At 41.8% G+C, this 23,081-nt stretch overlaps 1 protein-coding gene across 2 annotated transcripts in view; it reads left to right on the forward strand.

Annotated features, from left to right (window-relative positions):
- Window positions 1-752: 752 nt before the first annotated feature.
- CTNNBL1 (catenin beta like 1) overlaps window positions 753-23,081 on the forward strand; it is a 154,557-nt gene continuing 132,228 nt past the window's right edge. For both annotated transcript variants that reach the window (XM_046679178.1, XM_046679179.1), the window contains exon 1: window positions 753-877. In XM_046679178.1, coding sequence (XP_046535134.1) covers window positions 848-877 — 30 coding nt within the window. In that variant the 5' untranslated portion in view covers window positions 753-847. The remainder of the gene's footprint in view (window positions 878-23,081) is intronic.

Genomic DNA, 23,081 nt, shown 5'->3' on the forward strand with positions numbered 1-23,081 from the left:
GGGCAGGGTGCTAAGGGCTGGGGATACCAAGGGAGAGGCTTACTACCCTTTTAAGATGGAGCCTTATTTAAATGCCTGGAGCTCAGGTGCACTCTTTGAATGATTCTCTTCCAGAGATGGGCAACTTTCTCCACCTAAAACCTTTTTATATCAGTTGGGTAGAAAGAAAATCACCCGGTTCCCACCTGCCTTGCAGAGATGAATAAACAAGCCCAGAGAGGGAAATGTGATCGCCAACAGTTTCTCAGACAGGGATAGTCGCACGGCCTTGGACAATACACTTTCTGAGCCAGAACTGTCCAACAGAAATAAAACGGGAGCCACAAAGACAGCACATATGTAATTTTCATTTTCTACTAGCCATATTTAAGAAGTAAAAAGAAACGGGTGAAATTAATTTTATAATATATTTGACCCAATATTTCCAACATATCGTTTCAACATGTAGAAATTGGGTGTGCATTTCAGTTACACTTATGTCCCTGAAGGATGTGGGAGCACAGGCGAAACACCCAACACTCCGCCCCGCGCTCGCGCTGGTAATCTGGGTTCCTTTGGGTCTTTTCTCTCGCCGCCCCGCCCTCCTTCCAATCTCCGCCCCCTTTCCCCGCCCCCTTCAGGCTCCAGGCGGAAGCGGTACTGTCCCCAATGCGGCGCGCTTTACGGTGGCGCCGCCTTTTACCGCAGTGTGGCCGCCTCGCGCGTCGCGCGCACTTTTACCTCATTGGCTCTGCGGCCCCGCTCACGGCGCTTTACGGCAGTGTGGCTGGAGCCGCTACTGAGGGGGCCGCGGTTTGGGCGTGAGTGGAGGGAACCGGAGTAGCCGGTGTCGGCTGGGCCTACAACCATGGACGTGGGCGAACTTCTGAGCTACCAGGTATGAGGGACGAGGAGGGCCGGTGGGCCGTTCCCTCACCCAGCCATCTCACCTCCTCCCCCCTCCGTCCCGGGTCTCCTCTCTTCTCGTGGCACCCGGGTCCGAGCCTCTCGTTTCCCTTCGCTCCCTCGAGACTGCTGGGCCCTTCAGTTCATTCCTTCTCACGGCCCGAGCCCCGTCTTCGCAGCTGCAGTCGGGGCCCCTTCTCACCCCACCGTGGGGCCTGGTTCCCTTCAACTCTGGAGGCCCCAGATTGTCCTCGCAACCATCTCCCTTCTCCCCCAGTCACTGAGTGTGCGGAGGTGGTGGGAGAGCCCTGGAGCCCCGGCTTCTCCACTCACGGGCTGTGTGGCTTTGGGACAAGTCACTTCGCCCTCTTCGAGCTTGAGTAGTTGTGTATATAAAACCGAGGCAGTAATAAGTACCCTAGTAGAGTTGTTTGGGGACTAGATCAGTTAATGGATGTGAAAGCTGATTTTAAAGTGTAGAAAGCTGTGCCCGTGTTAACTGCAGTTGGGAGCTCTGGAATTCTAGCATGGGATGGGTCCCTAGGGATCTTCTTGTCCCCCTTGCTCAGGGTGCTTGTAGGGAAACAGTAGCCCAAAGGGCAGAAAGGACTTGTCCAGAGTCACTCAGCAGGTAAGAGCTGGCATCAGAGCTGAGGTCTCCTGGCTCCTTGCTCCAAGCTCCCCGCTCTTTCGGCTTCCTGAAGAGGCTCCTGTGAGAAGCAGTGGAGCTGTGCTGCCCAGTATGGTAGCCACTAGCCACGGATGGCTGTTGAACACTTGCAATGGGACTAGTCTGAATTGAAAAGTACTCTAAGTGTAAAGTCACACTGGATTTTTGAAGACTCAATATGAAAAAGTTAAAATGTTTATATTGATTACATGATCGTATTGATTATATCAGTTACCTTGATTATTGATCATATTGATTAGATAATCGTATTATGGATAATGGGTAGAGTAAAATACATTTAGAATAAATTTTACCTATTTCTGTGACTTTTTAATGTAGCTACTAGCCTTTCGGTGTGGCTACCACTGGCCTTATGTTTCCATTGGACAACTCTGCAGTAGAGAATAGGAGATTTTAAGAGCCACGAATCTGGAGCCCCATGTTGCTCGGAATCTCTGTTTTGCTACTGACTGGCTGGCTTGTTTGACCTTGAAAAAAATATTGAACCTCTCTATGCCTTAGTTTCCTCGTTTGTAAATGTGGGCAACGATGGCGTCCACCACATAAGTCTGTTGTTAAGCCGTCGTGAAATGTGAAGTGCTTAGACCGATGCTTGTCAAAGAGTAAATGTTTGGTAAATGTTAGCAATTATATTCATGCCACCTCCTCAACCAGTATACAAAGAACTGACCTTGGAGACTCTGGACATCCTGGGAAAGAACTTGTAAGCAATGGGAGATACATAACTAAGAGATTTCTCTTTTTAAGACAGTAATTGAACGTGAAAGAAGAAATAGGAGGGTTGTTGAATGAGTGGCTGTAGGCTTGTTTGGGAGTTGTAGAATGGCTAGCCCATTGACTCATAGAACATTAAAGCTAGAAGATGTTCATTCATTTGCTTAACAAATATTTATTGAGCACCTACTGTGCAAGGCACTGTATCCACTGAATATATGACATTGAACAAAACAGAGGAGGTTCTTGCTTTTGTAGAGCTTGTAGTCTGTTGGGAAGTAACAAGATAATAAGTGAGTAAACCCACGAGAAATTCAGATTGTGGTAAGTACTTTGAAGGGTACGCAGAGTATTCTGTGCTGTGCTGTCTGACATGGTAGACTCTGGGAACATGTAACTGCTGAACACTTGAGATGTGGCTAGTTCAAATTGAGATCTGTTATGTGTGTAAAATACATACTGGATTTCCAAGAATTACTATGAAAAAAATGAAGGTAAAATATATTAATAATTTTCATATTGGTTCCATGTTGGAATGATTATACTTAGGATATATTGGCTTAAAGAAAATATATTAGGTGGCCAGCCTGGTGGCGCAGTGGTTAAGTTCGCACATTCCGCTTCAGTGGCCTGGGGTTCGCTGGTTCGGATCCTGGGTGAGGGCCTATGCACCGCTCATCAAGCCATGCTGTGGCAGGCATCCCACATATAAAATGGAGGAAGATGGGCACACATGTTAGCTCAGGGCCAATCTTCCTTAGCAAAAAGAGATAGTTTCGCGGCAGATGTCAGCTCAGGGCTAATCTTCCTCAAAAAGAAGAAAAAAAAAGAAAATATGTTATTAAAATTAATGTCACCTTCTTAAAAACTTTTTTAATGTGGCTACTAGAAAATTTAAAGTTTTAATGTGACTCATTGGTGGCTTTCAATATATTTCTATCAGATAGCACTGCTAAAGAAAATAACCCCTGGGAGTGGGAGGCAGGACCTATTACTTTAAATACTATGGTCTGGAAAGGACTCTGAGGAATGGACATTAAAGGGCTGAAGGTTGAGAAGGACCAATCACGTGAAAAGGGCAGAATGATCACGGCAGAGGGAATAGCAAGTACGTAGGCTGTGAGGTAGAAGCTAATGCAGCCTGTTAGAGGATCAGAAAGGATTAATGGAGCTGGAACACGGTGAATGAGGAGGGGAATCATAGGTGATGAAGTTGGAGAAGTAGGCAGATGACAGGCTACGTAGCCCTCCCTCTGGGCCACGATAAGGAGTTTGAGCTTTATTTTGAGAGATGTTATGGATAACCTCATTCATCCCACTTGTTTATAGAGGAAAAGTGAACCCTGTTCTGGGAAGGGGACTTCCCTGAAGTTGTGGGCCAAGGTAGTGGCGGAGTTGAAATCAGAATCCTGATCTCCTTATTTCCAGCTCTGTTCATTTCTCACTTGCACTATTCATGCAGTTTCCTGTTTGTCCACTCTTCTTGTTCTTCTAAAGGATGGTAGAGTCTGGAATCTAGTCTGTAATCAAATTCACCCATCCTCTTGTGAAAGTTATGAGGATTGTCTGAGTTAATGGATGCAAAATTGCTTTGAAAACACTAACATTTTATAGATGTGAAGGATGCATTAGTTAACTGCATCATCCCTCTAAGTCCTTGTAACAACCCTATGAGGAAGGCACTGTTTTTAATCTCTATTGTACAGATGAGGGAACTGAGGTACAAAAAAGTGCCTACCTCATTGCTGGAGCTCCTAACCACCGTGCTGTACTGCCTACTTACTCTGTGCCAGATGCAGAGCTAAAGTGCTTTCAGATAAGTTCTTCATTTAATTCTCAGTGTGCCCTTGAGGTTGGTGGCATGCCTGTTTTACGGAAAAGGAAACTCAAGTTAGAGGTCAGTCACCTGCCCAAGGTCAAACAGCCAGTAAGGAGTAGAGCCAGAACTGGAACCAACTGAATACCCAAGTCTAGTTTTCCATGTTGTTTTTAGATTTGTAAAAACTTTAAAAATTGAAGTGTTGAACGCATGTAGAAGAATGCATAAATCTTAAGTGCTGTTGATTATAGTTATCACGTACAAAGTAGACTCAATATGACCACGAAGGTTCATTTCTCAGCAACATGTGGGAACAAAGTCGTCTGATTGAAACGTCCCCACCCTCAGAGTCTGATTCTGTAAGTCTCACATGGGACCTTAGAATTTGCGTCTCCAACAAGATCCCAGGTGATGCTGAAGTTGCTGGTCCGGGGACCACACTGAGACCTTCAGGTCTAGTATGATCTACGTTCCTTTTAAAATTCTCCCTGGCTGAGACATTCACCTCCCTTCTCGTGACCATTAGTTTGCAGGTTTTTGAGCTTGTTAGACTTTTTCCCTGCCATCTAAGATATTGAGAGCAAATCACTTAATCTTCCTGGGCCTCAGTTTCCTCACATGCCTAATGAGGGGATTAAGTAAGTCTCTCTGAGGTCCCTTCTAGCTTTAAAATTCTCTGATACTAATTATTTAGGCTAAGAGCTCCCGAGTTATCAGAGGATAAAAAAGCTTGATGTTGTAGAATGAACGGAGGCTGAAAATCTGGGAGATCTGAGTTTTAATCCTACTTTTATCATTACTTATCTGGGTAACTCAGGACAAGTTACTTCCCCTTTCTGTACCTCATTTTTTTATCTGTAAAATGAAGGAATTGCGCTATGTGACTTCTGGTTCTTTCCTTTCCAACACTTCAGAGACTAAGGTAAGCAAAGAAAATATGTAATGTCAAGACATGTTTATTAAAAATATTTGACATTTTTTGGGTGCTTACTAAATTTCATTTTTGGGGCAACTTGGTGGGAAGAGTCCAGTTTTCTACCGAGATTGGTTCTTCTGGTAATAGAGTTAGGCAGCAAGTGCCTCAGTATATGCCTTATATCCTTGACATATGTTAACTATTCATTTGAGAAGACAGGAGAATTACAGTGTGGACAGGAGGTGGTGGAAAAAGTCTTAAAGAGGAAACCAGTTACGTTCCCAATATGGAAATGTACTTTTTTGATGCCTTCAGGCTTAGACATCTCATCAAGAAGTCGGCCCAGCAGTTCCTTGGCTGAGGAGTTTCTGCTGCATAGGCGCGGATGTGAACTCCAGGGCATTCTCATTAATACTAATTCCACAGATGTCTGCAAAAAGTTCTTACCTCTGAAATTTTGCAATAAAGAATTCACATTTAGTGCAGCTTGGCTCGACGGGAATGGCTTACTTTGTGACATGAGAAGTATTCTCTTTGAAGCAGATTGGGGTCAGGGACCCTTGGTTTTGACAGTACTGCAGACACCCACTCCTCCAGTCACCTATCAGTAATATCATAGCATTTCCTTGAATTGCAGGGGCTTGCAGGAATCTGTAATCTTCTCCTTTCCCCTTCTTATTTCTTTCTTCTGAAATAAAAGTTTTTAAGGACAGTGAACTGACAGGAACAGTATTAAAAGAAGGTGTTTGAGAAAAGGGAAACTGCTACCCTAATCCAATAAATACTTTTATATTCCCACAGTCCTTATGTATTTTGCATGGCTGTAACCATTGTGTATATACTATTTTGTGTTCTATGTTTTTAATTTAACATTGCCAGAAATATTTTCTGTGTTTCTATATAGTATTCATGTTATTTTTAATGTTTGCATCCTTTTTGCTCGAGTGATAGACCAGCCATTTTTCCCTGAATTGTTCCTCTATAACTGAGTATTTAGGTGGTTTCCAGGTTTTTGTTTTTGAAGATAATATTGCAATGAACTTCTTTATTTGTGTGGCATTTTCCCCCTCCCATCTGTTGTTAGTAATTAACGTATGCCATCTTCTGTGCTAAGTATTGCATATACTAAAATTATTAAGACATGGTCCTGGACCTTAAAGAATGCGTAACTTAAGGAGCGAGACTGACATTTCAACAACTAACTCTGTGAATAAAGTATTACGGGAGCACAATAGAAGGAATGATTGGGTGGATATGCCTGGAGAGCGAGTGTATTGATGGGGATGGATTTGGTTTGGTCGTTGAAGAAAAGGGAGATGACATTGGAATCTTAGCCTTGATGAATGAATAGGACTTCCATGGGTAATGAAGGAGGCCGAGGAGAATCGTTCTTGGCTAGGATTAGTGAGAGCAAAAACATGGGAGTGAAATGTTCAGAGCATAGAGTAAATGGGGGGAGTGGTAGGAGATGATGGGGTCACCTCAGCTGCAGATAAGGTCAGCAATATGCATTGCCTGTGTGGAATTAATCCTTCATCAGTTTACAGTGTTAACAAGAGTGTGTGTTCCAATTTTACTGCAATCTTGATACCACTGGTTGTCCTAATTTAATTTTTTCCTGTTAATCTGGTAGGTATATAAAGTGTTAGTTGAAATTTGCTTTAATAAGTATTTTTTTCCTTGTGTGTATCATTTGTATTTCTTATTATCTACCTCTTTCTCTTAAGGTAGTGTTGTAGTTTGTAATTGAGCTTTTCTTTGTGTTTTTTGTTGATGGTGTGTGTAGAAGAAACATTATCGGAAGCTTGAACACTGTGCTCACATATATCTTTCATTCTCTGGTGGCCCCGTTTTACCTCTAACCCTGAGGATATTATCCTAATCATGGTGTCGGTTTATAGCATTGTGAAATAGGCTCTTTTGCATGACAGTTGAGACTAGTGGTTTTCCAACTTACTTTTTCTTAGTAGTGGGATGATAAATAACAGATAAAGAGCTATTCTCATTGATATTCCCATTTCAGGATGTTTTCTGTTTCATCTCCTGAATGATTTTTTCCTTAAGTTCATTTCCTCCCTTTGCAACCTTCTCATCCTCTCTCTTTCCCCTGATGCATTCTTTTCATCCTCATTATATTTCTGTGTGTTGTTGGACGCTAGATAGTGCACTTAGAGGCCGGGATAGCACCTAGCAAGAGTGTCTCACTCATAATTGATGTCTAATAAATGGTTGTTTAATGATGGCTCTGGTTGTTTTCTCTTTTTGGAAGGCTTTTGTTTTAATATCTTGCTTGCTTGCTAACTTGTATCTCTTTGCTTTCATGTTAGACTTCAAGAAAGTTTGATTCAAATCTGCTACTTCAGTTTCTGAATTGTTTTCCTCTCTCTTCCATCTGTCTTGCGACAAAACTTACATTCTTTTTTTAAGCTTTTTATTTTGAACTAATTTTAAACTTAGAGAAAATTTGCAAAAATAGTAAAGAGAGTTTCCATATACTCCTCACCCAGCTTCTCCTAAAGTTAACATCTTATATAACCATAGTACAGTGATCAAAACTGGGAAATTAACGTTCATGCACTAGTAACTGAACTGCAGAGTCAATTCAGATGTTACCAGCTTTTTCCACTAATTTGGTTTTTCTGTTCCAGGATCCTATCTAGGATGCCACATTGCATTCAATTGTCATTTTCCGTGTCTTTTATGATCTTGACATTTTTGAAGAGTACTGGTCAGTTATTTTGTAGAATGTCTAAAACCTATGTTCTTGAAGATTGCCAGTGCCCTCTTTGCCAAAAATTTTCTTGAGCCTTAGCATTCTTTTTGTTTTTTTTTTTTAAGATTTTTATTTTTCCTTTTTCTCCCCAAAGCCCCCTGGTACATAGTTGTATATTTTTAGTTGTGGGTCCTTCTGGTTGTGGCATGTGGGATGCCACCTCATCACAGCCTGACAAGTGGTGCCATGTTCGCGCCCAGGATTCAAACTGGTGAAACCCTGGGCAGCTGAAGCAGAGCGTGTAAACGTAACCACTCGGCCACAGGGCCGGCCCCAGAGCCTCATCATTCTTGACTCTTCACTAGAATTTGGTTCTATAACCCTATGCCTCGTCTTCTTAGAGGAATTCATCCATTCTTCTCATCTACTTTCAGCTCATCCATTTTAGCACCTTTGTGTAGACAACTCTTAGCTCACTAGCCCTCATTTAGGTTTTATGCATTTACTGAACATTCTGGCCAGGCGTTCTGGTATCACATAATTCTCTGCATCTCTCCACCTGCTACCCCACCTACCTCCTATTTTGCATTTTAGTCAGGGGTGTCACTCTTCAGCAGACTTGAAAGAGGCCTTGGAAGCTATTTCTGAGGATGAAACGGCTCAAAGATGAAAGACAAGGTTCTTTTCCTCATGGATCATACAAGCTCCTGAGCAGAGGGGCCAGCTCCTCTCTCAGGAGTCAAGAAGGTGTTCGGATATAAAAATACTTGTCATAGTTCTTGCTCTCATACAGCTTGCAGTCTGATGGGGGCGTCCCACAGATTTGAAAACTGATACTCCAGGACACAGTGTCAGTGCTGTTAGAGAGGTGTGCACAGATGTAGTGGCACAGAGGCAGGAGCAGCTCTGCCGTCAGGGAGTCGGGAAGGCTTCGCAGAGGAGGTGTTGCTTCTTCAGGAGTCTTCTCTCTATGCCTTCCTTTGTATTTCAACTGCCGTCATCTTAGTTTAGACTCTTGGGACAACATAAATAGCTTTCCAGTTGGTCTTACTTTCTATCTTTGCAGATCTCATCTTGGCATGGTGAATGTGGGTTTATTTCCTCCATAGACCAACAGAATACTCTTCTCTGGTCATAGACTTCAGTCCTACATATTTCAGCTTCCTTGGAGATAGGTCTTATTGAGATGCCTAATTTTGGAGGTGAATTTGAGGAAGACAGCCATAGCTTTCTGCAGTGGCTCACTAGATGTCATTGTTTAAATTAGGGGATTGAATTTTTAAGACTTAACCCAATAGAGAAGTTTTGCTATGTAAAAATGACCACATTGGAGAATGTGGATGGCTCAAAATAGCTTGTCAGCACTGTTGGAGAAAATAACTCAAAGCACATGCTCTTCTGAGTGTGCCTGTTAGGCATCTTTTAATGCTTAGTGCAATGGATGAATACTAACTCTGGGTCAGACTGCATGTTGACCCGGCAGTCCCACCTCTGCTACTTGCTAGCTGTGTGACTGTGGGTCAGTTAATTAATCTCTTTAAGCCTCAGGTCTTCATCTTAAAAATGGAAATTATATGATAGTGTCTATCTCTGCCCCACTATCTTTTAAGAAATCTCCCCTTTACCATCTTTTTTTAAAGTACAGGATTAAATGAGACAGTGTGGGTAGTTCTAAATGGTATGGTGCCTGACACATAGTAAGTGCCCAGTAAAGGTTAGCTGTTAATTTTTGTTATTGATATAATTATAAAAAACACACGTGCTATAGCAAATGAGAAAGAATATTTTTCTTGAATTCTGCAAAGCTTCGTCAATATTCCCAAGGTCATTGGTCCCTTGGAGATTAAGGTTTAGAATGCTATAAAAGGGAATGAGAACAGTTTGTCACCTGCGCATGCCACAATATAGAACTGTTCTCAATAGATTAAAACACAACCCTATTCTGCCATGGTTAGCAGTCCTTGATATCAAGAATTATGTCATCAACACAGTAATTCTTTTCTCCAGGTCTCTGATATTACTGAGATATCTCAGTTTTCTTCTTTTCTAGTACCAAGAGTCTCATTTACAAATTGCTCCTTTCTTTTTCTTTTTTTTCCGTAAGGTTCCTGAAGGAAGTGGTTGGGTTTGGTCTGTCTTGTATAGCTGTAGAGAAATTGGAACTAGAGGAAGGTATAGCAGGAAATTTCTTACCTTCTCCAAGGTCAGCCATTTGATTGTAATATTTCAGCTGAATAGTTCAAAACCATTTCCTTTTCCATAGAGTTCCAGGAGTGACTGATCTCAGAGTGTGTTGGCCTAAATTTTAGGACCCCGGCTCCGTGGTGGGTTGGTAAATAGAAACTAGATTATCTTCATCCTGAGTTCAGTGAAAGATCTAGTGAGACTACTGCAGTGCGGATCATCTCAGCTCATTTGAGGTTATCAGTTGCCTGTAAACAGATTATCTACTTTGGCTCCTTAGACTTCCCTTCAGCTCCCCAGCAAGGTCCAGAGTCGCTGACTGTACTGAGAAGTGTTTGAAATCAAGCACAGATTGTTGTGATGCTTCTCTTCCAGTGTGTCTGACTGTATTCCAAAGGCAGGTATGACTGATGATTGAACAGTTTGTTTGGCATTATTCGTGTGCTCATTCTGTTAGTACAGAAAATTGAGGATTGATTACATTTTTCTTTGACCCCCCCATTTAAGAGCAACTGAGTTTAAAATTACTTTTGGGATCTTTAATAGACTTAAAACTTAACAGACTGGCCTACTGATGTACACCAGTCCCCTGCTGGGGTCTCTGGGCGGAATGCGATTTTCTTTGCAACTTTGGATAAAAAGAAAAGAATTGTAGCTGCAATTTGTCATGTTATCTTTTACTGACCTCTTTGAACATTAATGCTTCCACGGGAACAGCTAATAGCGTCTCATATTAATGATAAAGGAAACTTGAGCATTTCAAGGTTACATAATTATTGACAGAGAAGCTGGAAAGGTGGAGTGGGGCTCTGGCTAGCAGTAACTTGGACAGCGGAAGGTGGAGATGCCAAGAGTCAACGGAATGCTGGACCTCAGCAATAAAGGAGGACAAGAAAAAAGATATTACCGTTGATGAATTGGGGGTTGTAGCTGAAAGAAACCCGTGATGAGGTTCCTTCTTTAAAAAGGTGATACAGCTATTTTGACTTGTGTTAACTCCTCTTTTATCTGGTGACTTTGGAAAATGTAATGTTCCTCATATACAGATTTTCCAGGTAACTGAAGCTTGTAAGTGTCATGAGAGTGCTAAAACAAGAAGGACCTAGACACGAGCTATTCCACCTCCTCTTTTTACAGCCTGGCAACGTGGAGCACAGAGAGGGAAAGTGACTTGCCTCAGGATCCCAACTACTTGGTGATAAACTGGGGTTCAGAGCAGTGCTTTTTCCACGGTCCTCCTCCTCCTCTACATATCCAAAACTTGAATTTTTCGTTATTTTATATGCAGTTCTTTCTAAAACATATACATTCTTACCTTTCTCAGTAGGTCACACTGTTGTCTCAGGATCATTATTATGAATACGTGGATTCTGCCCACATTCTCTCATGACCTTTTAAGGTGTGGAAAGTTTTTTTGTGTGTGTGTGAGGAAGATTGGCCCTGAGCTAGCATCTGTGCCAGCCTTCCTCTATTTTGTATGTGGGATGCTGCCACAGCATGGCTTGATGAGTGGTGTGTAGGTCCATGCCCGGGATCCGAACCCACAAACCCCAGGCCACCAAAACAGAGTGCCTGAACTTAACCACTATGCCACCAGGCCAGCCCTGAGGTGTGGAAAGCTTTTACTTCTGCATTAAAACACTTTGAAGTGTTGAGAGATTTTGAGATCTTGTGTCTACTTTTTAGTTTTTCTTGCTTCTCTTTGGTGTCAGCTGTCACTCCTTAGTGTTATTGTTTTTTTGATGGGATTTTATCTAATCTCTGAGGCCTTTTTTGCTTTCTTTGAATGGTGTCATGAAAAGTTGAGGTTGTTAGATGAATGAGGTGTTAGCATTCTTGGTCATCTTTGGATGAATGGTGAAACTTCAGGGCTCTGAAGTCTGTAAGATAGTAGAAATCATGTTAGTGTAACTTGTCTTCACTTTCCATCTAGCATTTTCTCCAGCATCTCTTTGCCCACCACTACCGTCCTGGGGATTGAAGAACATCTGAGCAGTAGCTGTTGCCCACTAATCTTGAGTCTTTCAGGAGAAATTGGTACTCACAAATAGGGGCTTAACCTGGCCTGTTATGGAGTGCCCCTTTCTTTTGTGCTTGCTTCTGTTTCTGAAGGGGAGCCGTCTCATTGCCTTGACCCTCTGTCTTTAAGCTAGTCTTATATCCGAATTCACATACTCACCATTGTTGCAATCACCTGAGACCCTGTGTGCTTGTTCCTGACCTTTTCATGCCTCTCCCAGTTCTTGTCTTGTGCTTGGCTCTTGGCTCTATCTCCATTTCCTATCTCTCCTTTCCCCCTCCTCTTCCAACACACACACACACACACACACACACACACACACACTCACACTCACACAGAGGCCGCTTTCTTTTAGACTTAGTATGTACGTCTGCTTTCTGGCTCCTAAGTGCTGTTTCATCCATAAGGACTCTAGTTGGCTGGGACTGGAGCTACCTCACATAGTGTACCCTGCACTAGTTGGACCTTCAAGATCCAACCTTTGGCCACAGCCCGTTGGTAATCATTGTCAGCCCATCTGATCCTCCTGTGAAAGGACAGTTTGGTCAAGACGCTACCTGAGAGGCTTGCAAGTTTTCCAGTTCTGCAGCTTGGAGAGTCTGCAAGCTCTCCATCTCGGTCTTGTCTCCCTTTGGCATTGTTTCCTGGTCATTCACCAGGGGTTGGCAAAGAAGCAGCCAGTGTTTCTAGGGCATTGTTTCACATGCTCACAGGCTGTGAGCCAATTCAGATTTTTGAGGATTAGTAAATTTGATTTGGATTAGTGATCCATATTGAACTCTTCATTCTTTAATTGTTCAACAAATATTTATTAACTGCCTACTAAATGCAAGATATTTTACTAGACACTGGGATTAGAGTGATGCACAAGACACTCACAGTCCCTATCTTTATAGAACTTATGTTCAGGGAGGCAAGACAGACAATAAACAAGAAAAACAAATACAAATAAATAAGAATATCTGGACAAGCAAACAGATACTAAATAAACAAAAACAAGATAATTTCAAATAAGGATATCAAGGGGGGAAATGGCCTCATGTAATAGAGTGATGAGGGAGCATTGGAAGGTTCTAGAAGACCTCTCTGAGGAGGTAACATTTGAGCTGAGAACTGAGTGATGAGAAAGATCCAGCCACGTGAAGAGCTGTGCGAACAGCGATGTAGGCCAAGGGACAAACCAGTACAAAAGCCCTAAGGTGGGAACAAGCTTGTCATGTTTGAGGCGGTATGGCTAGCACATGGTGAGTGAAGAGGGGACAGTTGAGCTAAGGACAGAGAGGTCAGCTGTGGGGAGGTGAGGAATCCCTAAAATTTTTGGATTTTATTGTCAATACACTGGGAAGCCGTTAGGGGTTTTAAGCTGTGGAGTGATACAGTTTGGTCACGGCATCTGCGCAATGGAGAATAGATTGTAGAGGCGCGATCTGGCCAGCTTAGTTGTTCGAGGGGCACAGAATTCACCTTTGTGCTGCGTAGGGCCGCAGCTGAAGCGGTGTTCTCCCTAGGATAATTGCTTTCCTGCCTCGGTTGTTTTCCGAGTCTCTCAGTTCTAAACATTTAATCTGTTTTCTGGCTTAATCAAGAAGCAGCACTCTCCTAGTGCCAGGCTTGGCACAGAAACTATGGGCATGGTGCCTTTTGGTGAGCACCCTGGCCTGGAGAGAATGAAGAAAACAGCCCCTGGCGGACCTGAGGACAATGCACCTGACCCTCAGCACTTGGTAACTTGTAGGAAGCTTTGGAATCCATAAACTTTATGTGTTTCTGCAAAACAGTTACAGATGGTCTGGACTGATGATTAAATATCATTGCTGTTTTGCCCAGATCTGCCGTGGCCATCCTCTCCATGTCTGGTTTTACATTACAGTGGGTAATTAAAGGGGCACAGCCATTTCTGGTTATTTCCAGGACATCTTTTTCAGTTGGCTTAGGGGGAAATTTCAGTTTCTGCCGGTTATATAAGTGACTGCAGCGAACAGTGGCTGTGAATGGCTACTTTTTTGTTTTCAAAATTAAAAAAAAAAAACAACTTAAAGAGAACTCTCTAATGAAAGGGAATTGCCTGCCTTTGCTGTCTCTGCTGATTCTCCAGTGGGAGTTCTGCCATCAGACTTGTCAGAGTTGGTTGGCAGGGACTTCTCGTGAGTTAGCACATAGAGATCTGAATGGGCAGAGATAAGACAAATTAGCAGTAGTACAAGCATATCTACAGAAGAACAGATTTCCTTCTGACCAGAGGTGCCGCTGGTGGGCACCACCCTAATTCTTGATGCTTCTCTTAACCACTGATGATGGGACTTCTCAGCAAATAAAGAGAATTGCTTAAGCACCACCTGAGCTGGGCAGTTTTTACAACACTAGAGTTTCAAAGGCCCTCAGGCTGCTCAGCCTGCCAATATGAAGTCACTGAATATTATCTCCCTGGCGATCCTTATACCTCACTCAGCGTAACAAACTTGGGGAGACAGAAATTCTAATTCTTCTACCTCATTTTTTTTTGCCAGAGATTTCTTCTTCCATCCCTACAGAACTCATAAGGACACTGAAGGCTCAGTGAGGGAAAAATAAATGGTGTCTGCCTTCTGACTGACATGACTTGTGCCAATGGTCGCATGAAGATTCTATAATGAAGATTGCAAATCACTTTTCTTCCTCTTGGAGCCTGTCCCATAATTAGAAAATTAAACATTTCGTTTAAATTAGTAATTTTTCCCCTACTTCCTCTGTGTGGTTTTAAAACCACCATTAGAGCAAGGAGGAGACTGGTTAACTGTCTGATATTGGGCTCCACATTCTAGTTGTGATTGTCAGCAGGAGGTTGAGGAAGTCTTATTTTTTTTTTATTGAGTTATTGATAGGTTACAATCTTGTGAAATTTCAATTGTACATTAATGTTTGTCAGTCATGTTGTAGGTGCACCACTTCACCCTTTGTGCCCACCCCCCACCCCACCTTTCCCCTGGTATCCACTAAACTGTTCTTGGTCCATAATTTTAAATTCCTCATATGAGTGGAGTCATACACAGATTACCTTTCTCTTGCTGGCTTATTTCACTTAACATAATTCTCTCAAGGTCCATCCATGTTATTGCAAATGGAATGATTTTGTTCTGTTTTGCAGCTGAGTAGTATTCCATTGTATATATGTACCACATCTTCTTTATCCATTCGTCTGTTGATGGGCACTTAGGTTGCTTCCACGTTTTGGCTATTGTAAACAGTGTTGAGGAAGTCTTATTTTAATTAAAAAAGCAATTTTTAGTCTCGGCTCACCTTGTATGAGGCAGAGGCACTTCTGACCAAGTGAGCCTTGATCGCTGAGTGCAATGGGTGTAGCCTTTTTCAGGAGCGCGACACCAAGCCTTACAGGATAATATCTGGAGGTAGGTGTGCAGCTGGAAGTATTACCTCTGCCTTAGTGGCAGATTTGCCTTCGACTGACAGATTGTTTCTGTGTTTGTGGGAGAAAGGGGTCACTTATAGGGATAGTGTGTTCCTGATTTGAAGTGAATGAAAAGCAGCTCATACAAGAGCTTGTAGAAATTGTCGTACTTTCAGTGCAATAAAAGAATATGTGTTTTCTCCTCCATGTGCCACCCAGCCAAAAGAACAGAACAAAGAGCTGAGAACTACCAGATATAGAAGCCCACTGAGAGCCAGGCTTTGTGCTGTTTGATTTGTATGCAGTATTCGGTCTCATCCTAAAGCCAACCTTAGGAAGTCAGTATTCTTGTTCCCATTTTATAGATAAGGAAAGGAAGTTCACAGAGGTTTAGTAACTTGCCCAAAGACACCCAGGAAGTGGATGGTAGAATCTTTTTCCTAATAAAGGGATCTGGTGGATGAAGGTAACTTAAAAAAAGAAATACCCTAGAGAGTAGAACGCAGCAGAATGCTACCATCATCCTACCTTGTCTTGCCTCCAGTCTATCATCTATTTCATTGTTGTCCAGCAGAACAGTGCACGGGTTATCCAACCAAGTGGAGCAGAACACTGTGCGTCAGTTACCAGTCCCAGGGGAGGACCCGAACACTTCTGCATCTTCATATTAGAGTTGCCAGGGAGAACACAACACAGCACTGGGTGGAACAGTGCTTTACTTACATAGAGAAGAGGCAGAGCCAGAGCAGCTCCGGTAGTGACCCGCCGCCCCCCTTCCCTCTGCGGCCAATACAGGACAGTTGGCCTATGCGCAGCCCTCTCTCTTGCAGCAGAAGGACCCTGACCTGAAAGCTAGTGCCTGCGGGCCATTGACATACATGCTTAAGCCGAACAAAGAAATTCTCATTGAGCCTGAAATAGGGACAGATACTCCCACGCAAGGTGATAAGCCTGGTAAGTCTGTATGAGCTCCTTATCTCTTGGTAAGGAAGTATTCCAGGTCCAAGGCCTATTCCTAAGGCATTGAGTGGGGTTTGAAATGCTGCATGCCTCAGACTGCCTTTCCCAGCAATTCTTTATTGGAAATAAGTTGATTACGTATCTTTCTTCCCATTGGATATGAGTTCCTCAAGGGCAGTGACCAGATCAGTGCCTGCTATATATAAATACTCAATAAATGTCTCAACTGAAGGAAGAGAAGAATGAGGGACAAGTGAATGACGCAGTGAATCAGTGATTGGGTGGCTGAATTTGTGTCTCTTCTAGGTATCTTTTTGTGTTGAGACTTTGCACCTCCGCAGTTGCCTTCTCTTTCTTGCCTCTTCTTTTTTAATGGGAAGTAGCTTAAGGTGCCTTTGTCAGTGATAGTGGCCCTAGTCATAGGAAACACTGGTTTGGGAGAAACTTGCTTTAAATAACAATAGATCTTCATAAAAGCCTGATTCCAATATTGTAGTAACCTGAGAGTTGACTGGCATTTTCTTTTTAAAGATTGGAGGCATCTCTCAAAGAGAGAGAGAGATTCATCCGTTTATTTGCCCAAGATTTCCTGTAAGTCTACTGTGGGCCATAATTACTGTTTTCTCTTTAACCAGCCTTATGGGCAAAAAATAAGAGAGAATACAAACAAGTTTAGTTTTTATTTCATGTTGGTGGTATCTGGCATATCCATTTCCATTTGATTTTTTTTTCTTATTTAACATTTATTAAGTCCTTTTTCTGGGTTAGGTACTTCTTGTGTTATCCCACCTCGCTGTGAGGGCTTTTTCCAGGGATGAAACGAAGGCTGAGACAGTGGTGCTTTGCCCAAGATCACACACTAGTAACAACAAACTTAGGTGTCTGACTCCTAAGGTCCATTCTCTTCTCACTGCCTCACGATGCCCTATTAATGGGACTAGTTTAGTATCAGTTTCTTAGGTGCTTTATGTTTTGTATAGGCCTGGCACACACATGGGTTTCTAAAGTGGAAAGTAGTAGAGCTGCTGAAAGTTGACGTAAGTTTAAGTAGGCTCAGGAAACAGGTCTGTAGTAAGCATAGAAACCAGTTAGGGCAGGGCGATTTATTTCCCAGTCACATGGTGGTAGTATGATGTAGTGGAAAGAGCGAGTGCTGTAGGCTTAGATTGACGGGCAGTGTTTGAATCCCCTCTCCACTATTTTCTAGCTCTTTGACCTTAGGCAACTTGCTAAGCAAGCCGCCTGAGCCTTCGTTTCCTCACTTGAAGAAACAGGGAATGGTATTACCTACCTAGCAGGGTTGTGCGAGGATTAAAAAGATAATGAAATGTTAAGTTCCTGGTACATAATAAGCGCACAGTTAATGGTAATTATTATACAGTTTGGATAATCACTTAGTGAGGAAGCTGTGGGAGGAATTCTTTATGGTTTCTTTAAACCCTGCGATTCTCTGACCTCAGTGCCTCCTAGAAGCTCTTTGTGAGATTTATATCTGACTTTGCCTATTGAGGCCCTTCCTGGCTTACTTATGCAGCTTTGTTTAAAAGAGGTCGCTGATTCCCTTTTGTACAGGGTTTTTCAGGCAGTGTATCGCTGTTTTTTTGGTATGTGTACCAGATTCTCAAGTTTCTAAGTAATTTCAGTCTGAGACAAGTGAGTAGGATTGATGTCAGGCTGCTTTAACACAGGTGTTATAAAGAAGATTAAGAGGTTGTTGAAAAGATATCAGTGGAGCTCTGGGGCTAGCTTTCTGGAGTCATTCTAAATTGACAGCTAATGGGTAGTTTGCCTTGATGGCTCTCTCTAAGTTGGTTGTAACTGACTGGAAATTCACCCACAGAGGAAACTTGCTTATGAAAAATCACTTTACTTTCCTTTCTCAGAAAGTAAACCTATCATAACATGTAATAATGTCTTTGCATCATGCAAAAAACAGTTGTCTTTGCATTGTTTTAAGATGCCTTTTTCTACAGTAGTCAATTCTTAGGTTTTTTTGATACCATAGGCCTGCCACGCTTCAAAGAAAACTTTAAAAGGGGAAGGTTCAAAACAATTATTTTATTCTATTATTTATTTATTTTTCTGGATGAGACACTTACTTAATTATCTTAACTCTTGGTAGAGTTTCTGCCTGCCCAACAAGGTATGTGTTTTGCTTATCTGGTCTACTAGATGCTATTGCTGGGAAACTGAGTATCCTAAAATATTCTTGAAGTGAGCAGTTACTAGTTTCAAATCAATTTAAAGTCAGTTTTTTTTTTTTTGAGGAAGATTGGCCCTGAGCTAACATCTGCCACCAATCCTCCTCTTTCTGCTGAGGAAGATTGGCCTTGAGCTAACATCCATGCCCATCTTCCTCTATTTTATATGTGGGACGCCTGCCACAGCATGGCTTGATGAGCAGCACATAGGTCCACGCTTGGGATCCGAACCGGTGAACCTGGGGCCACTGAAGCGGAGTGCGTGAACTTAACCGCTACGCTGCTGGGGTGCCCCTAAAGTCAATTTTTTAGCCTCTCTGAGAGAGAGTTGTGGTGGTGGTCATAGAGCTTGTAGAGGAAATTTGTAGGTGGGCAAGAGGTGTTCACCCAGGCTACCAGAGGATTCCTTTTGATCATACTGCATGTAGCCAGGTGGTTAGGATTCTCTCTGTTTTCTAGGTGGAGGAAATATTGCTGACTCTAAGAATAACTTATTCACCATCCTTGTCATTATTGGGAATGGAGGTATTTTGCTAACTTTGGTAGTTTGTAGAGCTTCTGGAAATAGTAAAACCTTTGAGTTGAGGAAAATAAAGTGCATCTTAGACAAAAGCAGACATGAAACCATCTCTTTTCATTGTTTTTGATGGACTTATCAGCAGGCATGTATTGAGGCCATAACAGCAGATACTTCACTCAAGCTGAGAGAGAGGTAAATCGGTGCTCAAGTGCTGGGAAGTGTATTAAATAATCATGCTACGTTTTCAGACTCTAAAGTATTACCCATAATGTTGAAAAATATTCTTTTTAACAAGATACTCAGGGTAAAGTTTCATGTGAGTTCTGTCTACCTTGAAATAAATGTGGCAGCCATTGTGTAACAGACTTACGTGGATAAGTTTTAAGCTTTAAAAGAAATAATGGTAATAGCTAATGTCCTAGGCTTCTGAAATCAAAACCATGTCAGAACCCTTAGGAATTAATGAGCAACTGTGAAAGACATAGTTTTTGTAAGTGAATAAAATGATTCATTTCTAACTTAGGATCTGGTTCTCACTCATTGAGTCCCAGGTCATTTATTCTCACCTTCTCATTTCCACAAAACATCTTCCCTTTTTTCTTTCCTATCTCTCCTCCTGCTAGTATACACCTTTTCCCTCCAACCACTGGTGCTGTTTGAAAGAGGAATGCAGTTTTGAGTCTTGGTGATGACCTCAGAAGCAACTAATAGAAAAAGTAATTAAAGATGTCCTTGCCCCACTTTAGTCTTAATGACATAGGCCATTGTTAGAGGCAATATTCCACTGGCTGGAGACTTCTCTCAGCATAGTTACATATAACAGGTGTGCTGTGTAACTTGCAAAACTGCTGTGTGGGTCTGCTGGTTGCTGGATGCACCCTCCACTCCCCCCAACCCCTGTGACATACACTTAGAAAGTATCTAACCTTTGTGTCACCCTAAATAAAGTGAATTTCTGGCATCTGAGCCTTCGTTTAAAACTACAAATAGTTTAAAATAGCTTTGCCATAATAATTTGTTATTTAATGTTTAAAGATTCATAGTGGACTGGTGTTAATGGTAGATGCCCTTGGGCTCAGTGTGGTTCCCCAAATGATGTCGGAGAGGGAGTTCTTACTGAAATCTCCATATAGACAGATGACCCTAAGCTCTTCTGGTAGTGAACTTCCAAATGGGCAAGGAGCAGCTACAGAAAAGAGCTTTCCTGGCTAAAGGCATGGGCAGAAAAGGAGCAGAAGGGATTTTAATGTTGCTTGAAAGGTGATGGCAGCAGTGAGAGGTGATGCACATATGCCTTTGAGATGATCGTTTCTGAGGCGGTGACTACGGCAAGGAGTCTGAGGTTGTATATCCTGCTCCTGCAAAAGTGAGAGTTAGGTTTCAGAGCCGGTTCTATGGCTCAAGGCCTAAGTCTTGTCACCTCCTTGAGTCTTAGGAATTTGTGTGTAAATTATGAGGTTGTACTGACACTCTTTGTCTGAATCGGAGTTTTACTATTCTTACCCTCTGACTATCTCTTGGGGCCACTGTTAGAAAATTTACTAAGCGGTATATGAAATTTAGCCCAGGGTGGCATAAAATGATCAAGTATGTAGGTGCAGAACAGATGGGTTCTGCCTGGCTGCAGTCACCCTAATGACCCACAGAATTCTGAGAATGTGTATACATTGTATACATTTGCTAATAGTAGACTATGATTGCTAGGTACTTCATTGGTTTAGCTGTCCTCTCCTCATGTCTCTCGTTGATTTAGCAGCATGGATTAAGTGCCTGCCATGAGCTGGGCTAAGGTGTTAGGAGCAAGGGTTAGATCTCAGAGTTCCTCCCCGTGAGGCCCTAGCTTACGATTTGGTAGAGGAGGTGGAGATTTATTAATGCATGTGTTGTGTCCTGATAGAGGTATGACACACTGCTGAGGAAGCTCAGAGGTCTTACTAGAGTATTTGGAAGACCTTTAGAGAAGGTGACCTTTGAGCTGGGGCTTAAGGCTGAGTAGGATTTCTCTAGCTGGAATCAAGGAGGAAAGGAACGTGATCTGTCATTCATGGTAGCACTGTATGTATTTATCCCATTCAAGGTTATCATTTAAATAACTGAAGGTGACTTCTGGGTCCCTTCCCAAGTCTTCTGATTCCTTACTGGTTTTTCCTGTAGCAAGGTTTCCAGACCCTGTACTATCCTGCTCATGCATTATCTGAATTGTAATATCTTTTTTAAAGTGTTGTGACTAACTCAGTGCTATGGGACTGTAGCTGAATTGGATGTTATGCTTCCAATAGTGCATCCTTAATATGCATTAGCTTTAAAAGAAATTAAAGTTGTTCATCCTGTTGATTCATTGAATTTGAGATTTACTAAAACTGTCAGCTCTTTTCTGAATGAATTGTTTTCAAGTCACATTTCCCCTGGCAGGGACTTGATATATTTCCTATTTTGAATTAAACAAAGGGCTCTACTCATACTCTTTTGGTTCAACCAGTTATGTATCTAGCTATCCGTACTACCGTTCACCCACATTTCTCCACCTGCCCTCTTGGATAACTTTGTGAAAGATCTTATTGAGATAAAGGTACCCTTTATATTTGGTAAACCCTTAACCTTAATCAGCAGTAACAATATCAAGGGACTACAACCAGTTGGGCATGACTTGTTCTGCATGATTCTCTACTAGTTTCTAGTGGTCCCCTCCTTTTTTCCCATAAGTGTGTGCACAACCATACCATTTTGTGGAATTTACTTCAAGTTTTTCTTTTTTTAAGAAATAAAGTATTATAAATACAGTTGAAGTCTCCTGTGTACCCTTCCCTAATTCTGTTCCGTTCCACTCCTTAATGCAATTTCTTTATTGCCCTTCTTAGAAGCAGTCATTATCCTGAATTTGGTGATTCTCATGCATTCTTTTTTTTACTGTTACTACTTATGTATGCATCCATTGATCATTAAGATTTCCCTTTTTTTAAATTACAGATATACTCCAGTGAACATTCTTTAAATATCTCCTTGTGCATATGTCTGAAAATTTCTCTAATGTGTATATACCTAGGAGTCGAACTGCTGGGATAGCTGTAGAATATATGCATCTTCAGTGTTATTAGGCATCACCAGTTAGCTCTACTCATTTATGTCCCTATCAGCAGATTTTAACAATTTCTGTTTCTCCACATCCTCACCAACACATGGTATTGCCAGATTTTTATTTTTTCATTTTTGCCAGTCTGATGACAGTCTCCTTGTTTTTATGTGCATTTCCCTGATTTCTATTGAGGTTGAGTCCCTTTTTATACGCTTATGGACTGCTCAGTATTTTTTCTTTTGTGAGCATAATTGTGATTATACCCCTTGTCAAAAGCTGATTTTAGATAATTCTAAAAGTCTGTTGTGTATACATAGGACTTTGCAGTTAGCAATCATTAAGAGGAATTGAATCCTAGGCCCTGGTTTCTTTTCAAAGTGCTCTATCTTCATCTTATTTGATCTTACTCTCCCTTATCTTACTAAAGATTTACTAAAGACAGTCCTCTGAGGTAGCAGAGCCAGGACAGAGCATTTTTATAAATGCAGTGCTGGTAAGTCCGATGACCTATCTAAGGTCATGTGACTCTTAAGTGATTGACCAGAATCCAGATTTTTCTAATATTAGTCTGCTGCTCTTTGCATTGTACTATGTTACTTCTTTTAGATCAGTGCAATTCTGTTGTTACTCTTGTTGGATTGATGTCTGATATTCCCTCTAGCACCTAGTAGAGTGACATTCAGGTTCTATTAGCTCTGTAAACTCTTCCTGAGTGAATGAATGAATGATAATGGTTCTGGTGGAGCTGACAAAACGTTCATAATAAGTCTTCTAAAATGGAGGTAGTTTACCTTCCAGTGGTTTTACAAGTATCTACTTCTGTTAGCCTTGATAAATAAAGAAACCGAATCAACATTCAGCTTTCTGATGCAGCTGCAGAGTTAATCAGAGAAGATGTCAAGGTAAATCATGGACGCTAAAGTATAGTTGGTACTTCTGAAAAAGAACTCTACACACCCTTTGGAGATGAGATGAATATGTATTCAGACTTTAACAAGGA

Source organism: Equus quagga, chromosome 12 (assembly GCF_021613505.1).
Source record: "Equus quagga isolate Etosha38 chromosome 12, UCLA_HA_Equagga_1.0, whole genome shotgun sequence".
In the NCBI taxonomy this organism is placed as follows: Eukaryota; Metazoa; Chordata; class Mammalia; order Perissodactyla; family Equidae; genus Equus; species Equus quagga.